Source organism: Rhinoraja longicauda, chromosome 8 (assembly GCF_053455715.1).
Source record: "Rhinoraja longicauda isolate Sanriku21f chromosome 8, sRhiLon1.1, whole genome shotgun sequence".
Classification (NCBI taxonomy): Eukaryota; Metazoa; Chordata; class Chondrichthyes; order Rajiformes; family Arhynchobatidae; genus Rhinoraja; species Rhinoraja longicauda.
The window spans coordinates 49838177-49846116 of record NC_135960.1 but is presented as its reverse complement, the minus strand read 5'-3'; the positions used below and the strand labels follow the sequence as shown (position 1 = coordinate 49846116).

The 7940-nt window shown below is 38.3% G+C and overlaps 1 protein-coding gene across 3 annotated transcripts in view; it reads right to left on the bottom strand.

Moving 5' to 3' along the window:
- Positions 1 to 2667: 2667 nt before the first annotated feature.
- The window catches only part of LOC144595946 (serine/threonine-protein kinase tousled-like 1), a 104644-nt gene continuing 99371 nt past the window's right edge, over positions 2668 to 7940 (bottom strand). For 2 of the 3 annotated variants that reach the window (XM_078403915.1, XM_078403914.1), the window contains exons 19-21: positions 4336 to 4447; positions 4148 to 4255; positions 2668 to 4055 (exon numbers count right to left, since the gene is read on the bottom strand). In XM_078403915.1, the coding sequence (XP_078260041.1) occupies positions 3879 to 4055; positions 4148 to 4255; positions 4336 to 4447 (397 nt within the window). In that variant the 3' untranslated portion in view covers positions 2668 to 3878. Of the gene's footprint in view, positions 4056 to 4147; positions 4256 to 4335; positions 4448 to 7940 lie in introns of those variants that run through there. The other variant, XR_013547553.1, reaches the window with a different exon arrangement.

The window sequence follows — 7940 nt, the reverse complement described above, 5'->3', positions numbered from 1 at the left end:
CAGGAGAGCTGATGCATGTGAGAGAGACTAGATTACAGGAAAATAAGTAGGGGAATTGGATTGAGGAGGTTGCTGTGGGAGCTGATGTAGATGCAGTGGACGAATAGCTGCCTCCTGTGCCATAGGGGCAATGAGAAATGTTAAATGTTAACACACAGATACAGTGGAACTTCACTAGATAAATTCTTTGTGCCAACCATTGTCCTCTCCCACTTACTCTGGTACCTGGACTAATTTCTCCCTTTCCCCCAGTTCTGATAAAGGGAAGGGACCTAAAACATTGTTTTTGCTAATGATTTTAAAATTGTGCACCATGTTGACGCATGCGGAATTAATAACTAGTATCAGAAAGCAGTGTATGAATACAAGATATATACTAATATTTGATATTACAGCGAAAACAGAAGGGAGGAGTGTGAAATATAATCAACTCAATACATTTTTTTTTGTAAATGGTGGATCTGACTTTGAAAGTTGCAACATTGCCTCATTTAGAAATGTCACCCAGTTCTAAAATGAGGCTTGGCAAGAGATCAGCCACGGTCATAATGAGTAGTGAGGCAGGCTTGAGCACTGTGTGGCCTACTTGCATTTTCTTAGAAAAGGTGGGCAAGACTACTACAAGATACACAGATACAAGCTGTATTTATAATGTACTTTTATATATACACACATAACATTGATTTAATTAAGATTTGATCAAGGTTATTTAAAGAATGCAGCAGATGTATTTTGTTTTGAACTGGACAGGATGAGAATCAGTGTTAACTACTGCCAGGAGGATTGAAGGTGTATTACTGAGGTTAAGTGTAATATTTCTATCTTATGCATGCAGCCCAATGTTAATGATGGGTTGAGTGGTTCAAGTAAAATATTACTGCTGTTAATGTTGGACAATTAATGCTTTGAAGTCAGTCAACTGTGCCCATTCTTCAGTTGAATTCCCCATGTGGCTCTTCAACCATATAAATGTAAAAAGTAATTTCACTATGATGAGTTGTGAGCTACAGACAGGGTGGTGGATTCTGTAAGAACAGCCATTGTACTTAACTGTAGGTCCACAACCTATTTTCCCACAATTAATGAATCGACACCTCCTTTAATCCGGACAAAATTAAGAGAGTGCACTGAAAATTCTCTGGATGCATTTACTGAAGGCATTATGTGTGGCACGTGCTCCTTTGGGGTGTGTCCCTCTATCCCAAAAGTGTTATTTGTTTACATCTGCAGTTGTTGGCGGTGATCGCTCGGCTTTGTGCAATTCTTTGCTTATTTTGCTTATATTTAACCCCAGCTATGGCTTCTAAGCAAGGTTCAAGTGACAGTCATGGTGTCAAGTGCAAGTACGTTTAAATTAATTTAATATTTGTTTTATTTAAGTTTCTAGCAATCCATGGTGCCTTAGAGACATGGAGGGGTATTGTATCATTATTATGTGACCTCTGATGGTCACATTGCAAAGGAGGACGAAGGTCATCTGAATGAACAAAACAATGACTCAAAGGTATGGAGTGAAATCCTGAGGTTTGCAATACCAAACTGATGCAGTATTGGGAACAAGGGAGTTGTCCACTCAATCAATGGAATAACTTCACTTGAATTGGGTTGGAACCAGATTTGCATCGTAGCAAATAAAATTACTGGGTATAAAGCTAGGAGCAAAATAGGTGAGAATGGGCTTTGGGTGAATGGAAATTTAGAAATAATTAGAAACAACTGTCAAGAGTTTGATGTTCTATCATTATTTAACTGGGCGATAAAACAGCTCTTTCTCTGCAAAGGATTACTCGACAGATCTAATCTGTATTCATGTTGCAAGAGCACCATTATGTGATATTTGTCCCAAAGGCTTCAGTGACATTCGTTAAGTTACATTTGTCCTCCTCCACGTGACAGTAATGCTTAAACAATGCCCTGGATTCAGTATGTCATTTTTAAACAATTTTGTTTTCACACATTTCCATGAAACAAAGATCAAAACTGTAGTCAACTGCTTGGTGCTGCTTTCCCCCCAGTTGCTGACCAGCACTTAATTCAGGCGAGGTTGTAGAGATTCTCTGTTGCTTGTATTGAGCAATGTGCACAAAGACCCAACACCAAGGTGGAACTTCACCAGTGAAGGGGATGGCTACGGGGAGTAGATTATGTTGAACTATTATTCACACTTTTTTCTAGAAAGGCAGAAGGTGGTCATCTAAATGAACAGCACAAAGGTTCTATTTTTATGTCTGGTGTGAAATGCAGAGGCTTGGAATACAAAACTGAGTAATGGAGAGGGAGTTGTACACTATTTTGGATGACCTTCTTTTGCCTTTGTGCAGAAAATCAAAAGTGTAAATAACTAAAGTTTTGAAGTGCAAATAATAGTTAAACATGTACAATTGTAAATCTTTTGAGTAGTTTTTAAAAGTCTGAAAAAAAAATCTGCATAAGCTGGGGTATAGTCTACTCAGCTGCTACAAGTTGTCTCACCTTGAGTGTTGAACTTGTTTTACCCTTATTCCCTATACACAGCAAAGTGAGCCACATCCCTCACTTGTCAGGAGACCGACATTTGGGTAAATTTTCATTTTATTTTGAAGTCAGCTGTGAGCGAGCGGTTGCCCATAAATTCTGGCTTAATGAACAAGACCAAAAATGAATGAGAAATAGAATTTTGTAGTTTTATTACTGGATTTGGCTGCACTCTCTACAGCATCAGCAGCACCTTTTTAAGTCAACAGTTAAACATGTTATTTACAGTGAAAACAATGCAGCTTTTGACACCAGGAACACAGGCAACCGCTTAAATATACAACATTAACAAGCCCAGATAAACCAAATTTTGTTTCAGTGTAATAATTACACACAAGTATTCTATTGTATGGATTTAAAAACAAGCAATAAACTCTATTGTTTGTGTTATTGGAAGTGGATGTAATTTGTACAACACAAGGCAATTGTTGAGAATTTCATGTTTCACACCATTTATGCCAACATAGAGAAGAAAACAATAATCCTGCAAACATGTCACAATCTGTCGTGCATTTAATTTTTTTCTTCTCTGTTCGCTGAATGACGCCAAACAATCAAGGTTTATCCATGAAATGGCCTATCCCTCTATTACAAAATTTGTTTCACAATCTTATTTGATACAAAATTTAAGCTTTTACACATCTCAGTTTGTGAACAACGTTTGAAGGCCTTGTTATAATAACAAAACAGCAATGGTCAGCTCCATTATTGGACTTTGTGATCCAATTAAGAAAACAAAAAGCCAATTTTGTTTGCAGCCTGCACAAAATCAAAGCTGCAACTTCAGTAGAAGGTAAATATAATGAAATAATTTACAACAATATAAAACAATGCTATTTTACTATTATCTTGCACAGTACATTCTACAGTTTGACCTATAAATACATAAGCTGCTTATTGTAGCTTCAATATGTAAATGTTTTTGTGCATTTTCAGGTTTGCAAGACCTACTCTAATCTCTTCACATAATTTTCTTTCATTGGGCTGTTGTATTTCTGTGCGCTAAAATCATTTGTTCTGGCCTTATTTTTTTTAAAAGTGACTCATTGGCTAATATACAGTGTTCCCAAAAAATGTGGACAACAGTTTAACTCCACATACGCAAGCTGTTTGATTTGTACCAAGTTTTACAGTATGCAGTACGTTGAAACAGCTGTTGCTCATTGTTATCCACAATTCAGTTGGATTTGAAATAAATCAAAAGTAAAGTATTTAAAAATTGGTACACCCTAATTATTTCACAGCCTCTGCTTTCTCCTTCCACTCCTCCCTCCCAAGAAGAAAAAAAAACTTCAAGTTATACTGTCTCCAGCTGCAAATTAATCTGGAAAGTTTTACAAGTTTTGTCAGTCTAACTCTGGGCCCTAATAAGAAACTATGTTTGACATGGGTGACACCTGTATTGTGGCTGGCCCAGGCATATGTAGATTGCCTGAAGAGTTTGACCGTCGCATATGAGGGAGAAGGTAGGTATCATTAGCCAGCAAGTGCACATCAAAGCGATCTTCTTTGCGGTATGCTAGACAACGCCTAATGAAACCCTGAAACAACAAAGGCATTAGATTTTAAAATCAAAACGAACCCTGCCAATTTGATTCAAAAAGCTAAAAACATGCTTGGATAACAATGTTACCTTTGCTTCATTGCTAACAACTGGTTTAACAGGAAATTGGACTTCAGTTGCTTTTAATATTGTATTCTCTTGCAAGATGTCCTGCTGAGACTGGTTGTGGCCAAATGGCTGTAAAAGAACACTTCATATTAGGCAATTTTCATAAACAAAGAATCTTAAAATATTATTAAACCAAAATGAAATATCACCTTACGACCATAGAGACATTGAAAGAAGATAACTCCAACAGACCAGACATCCACTTTGTTAGAAATTTTGGGTGGTTCTTTTCCCACAACAAAACATTCAGGAGGCAAATACCTGCCAAAAGTTGAAAACAAAACAGCTGTTTTAGTTTGCAGTTTGTTCATATATAAATTATAAGCATTAAAAACAATCAATGCTGTTGGAAACTGTAATTCGGAACAAAATTTAATTGCTCAAACAAGTCACAATGAAATAAAGGAAATAGTCAACGTGTTGATTTGATTTAACTTTTTGATTGGCTAGCAAAGGGCAAAGTAATTATTAGTTACATGTACATTTGCAAAATGTATTTGATTAACTACCATTTAACAGGCTTACCAGCAAAATTGATGTTCATTGAAATAAAAAAGGCAATGGTAGAAACTGTTTCTTTAGAAGTTCTCAATGCCAGGATCACTACTTTTTGTGATCTATATTCATAATTTGACATGTGTGCAGGAAACTATTTCAAAGTTTGCAGATTACTTGGAAATGCAAACAGTAGTTGAAGGAGGGCTGGCAGGCTGGTGGAATGAAATCTTAGAGAGGGCACAATAAATTTTTCAAAATTGGTCTCAGTAACCAGTCGCTTCAGTGAATTATCACTCAATCTCCAGAGAAGTTGAGAACAGGTTTAATAAAAGAATTACAAAATCATTCCATGTTTAGACAATAGAAGGAGAAAGTTTCCATTTGTGCAAAAGGTCAAATTCAGAAGGTGACTTGTCAATAAGAAATAAAGGAGGAAACATTGCATTCTTGGAGAAATTATGACCCGAGTAGATATATACAGTGCCTCCATAATGTTTGGGACAAAGACCTCTCATTTATTTATTTACTCCACAATTGGAGATTTTATTATTAGGGTATTTTTATACATTTTGAAATTACAGCTGTGTTTATACATAGTCCCCCCATTTCAGGGCACCATAATGTTTGGGACGCATGACTTCACAGGTGTTTGTAATTGCTCAGCTGTGTTTAATTGCCTCCTTAACGCAGGTATAAGAGAGCTCTCAGCACCTAGTCTTTCCTCCAGTCTTTCCCTCACCTTTAAACTTTTATTGGTGTTTATCAATACGAGAACAAAAGTTGTGCCAATAAAAGTCAAAGAAGCCATTATGAGACTGAGAAACAAGAATAAAACTGTTAGAGACATCAGCCAAACCGGCTTACCAAAATCAACTGTTTGGAACATCATTAAGAAAGAGAGCAATAGACAATAGGTGCAGGAGTAGGCCATTCGGCCCTTCGAGCCAGCACCACCATTCAATGTGATCATGGCTGATCATTCTCAATCAGTACCCCGTTCCTGCCTTCTCCCCATACCCCCTGACTCCGCTATCCTTAAGAGCTCTCTCTAGCTCTCTCTTGAATGCATTCAGAGAATTGGCCTCCACTGCCTTCTGAGGCAGAGAATTCCACAGATTCACAACTCTCTGACTGAAAAAGTTTTTCCTCATCTCCGTTCTAAATGGCCTACCCCTTATTCTTAAACTGTGGCCCTGGTGAGCTTACTAGTCGCAAAGGGACTGGCAGGCCAAGGAAGACCTCCACAGCTGATGACAGAAGAATTCTCTCTATAATAAAGAAAAATCCCCAAACACCTGTCCGACAGATCAGAAACACTCTTTAGGAGTCAGGTGTGGATTTGTCAATGACCACTGTCCACAGAAGACTTCATGAACAGAAATACAGAGGTGACACTGCAAGATGCAAACCACTGCTTTGCGGCAAAAATAGGATGGCCAGGTTACAGTTCGTCAAGAAGTACTTAAAAGAACAACCACAGTTCTGGAAAAAGGTCTTGTGGACAGATAAGACAAAGATCAACTTATATCAGAGTGAAGGCAAGAGTAAAGTATGGAGGAGAGAAGGAACTGCCCAAGATCCAAATCATATCACCTCATCTGTGAAACAGTGGGTGGGGGGTGGTGTTATGGCCTGGGCATGTATGGCTGCTGAAGGTACTGGCACACTTATCTTCATTGATGGTAGTAGCATAATGAATTCTGAAATGCATAGACACATCCTATCTGCTCAAGTTCAAACAAATGCCTCAAAACTCATTGGCTGGTGGTTCATTCTACAGCAAGACAATGATCCTAAACATAATGCTAAAGCAACAAAGGAATTTTTCAAAGCTAAAAAATGGGCAATTCTTGAGTGGACAAGTCAATCACCCGATCTGAACCCAATTGAGCATGCCTTTTACATGCTGATGAGAAAACTGAAGGGGACTAGCCCCCAAAACAAGCATAAGCTAAAGATGGCTGCAATACAGGCCTGGCAGAGCATTACCAGAGAAGACACCCAGCAACTGGTGATGTCCACGAATTGCAGACTTCAAACAGTCGTTGCATGCAAAGGATATGCGACAAAATACTAAACATGACTACTTTCATTTACATGACATTGTTGCGTCCCAAACATTATGGTGCCCTGAAATGGGGGGACTATGTATAAACACTGATGTAATTTCCACACAGTGAAACCAAAATGCAGAAAAATAGCCTTTATTAAAATCTGACAATGTGCACTTTGACCGCAGATGATTTTTTTCCTATTACAAATCTCAAATTGTGGAGTACAGATGCAAATAAATAAATGATGGGTCTTTGTCCCAAACATTAAGGAGGGCACTGTATTAAAGATGGACACAAAGTGCTGGAGTAACTCAGTGGGTCAGGCAGCATCTCTGGAGAAAAAGATGGGTGACCTTTCGGTACCCTTTTTCAGACTGAAAGGTGGGTGTGGCAGTGGGGTGAAGAATTGGGTGCGAGTAAAGTCCAGGACCAATCTGATCCTGATGATCACAAATTACCTCAGGCACTGCGGTGCCTGGTAAACCCATTGTTGGCCAGGGAAGGTGTGATATCAATGGGGAAACAATTTGGATAAATGTAGAATCAATAAAACAACTAGGGTGGAGGAAGGGGGGAGTGGGGAGCGTAAGTAGAAGTTACTTAAAATTAGAGAATTTAATGTTCACACCACTGGGGTGTAAGCTGCACAGGCAAAATATGAGGTGCTGTTCCTCCAATTTGAGCATGGCCTCACTCTGGCAATGGAGGAGGTCCAGGACAGAAAGGTTAGTATGGGAATGGGAAGGGGAGTTGAAATGGTTGGCAACCGGGAGATTAAACTTGGCATTCATAAAAAGGGAATGAGGGAATAAAATTGTAAGGCCGAGGGTGAGATTGTAGATTTCAATCAATGACCCAACTTGAGCTAATTACTGTAAATTGAGGCCATTTGGCCTAAAGATTCCATGATACTGGGAGGTAGCCATCAGCTCCAGAAGATTTATCAGCGTTTGCTGCTATTTAAACATTTCCAGTATTATTTCCTTTACTATTATTTAACACTCAAGTTTGCACTCTCTTGGATGCTTGGCTCCCTATAATTTAGTGCTGTTATATTCCTCTACTGTAATATAACATTGCCAAATATCTCTAACGCTGCCATTTCTTTTTTCTCTGAAATAATTTGCATCTCTGTGACCAGCATCTACTTTCACTACTTTCAGCATCTTTCAAACATACAGATATTTGGGGAAATTATATAT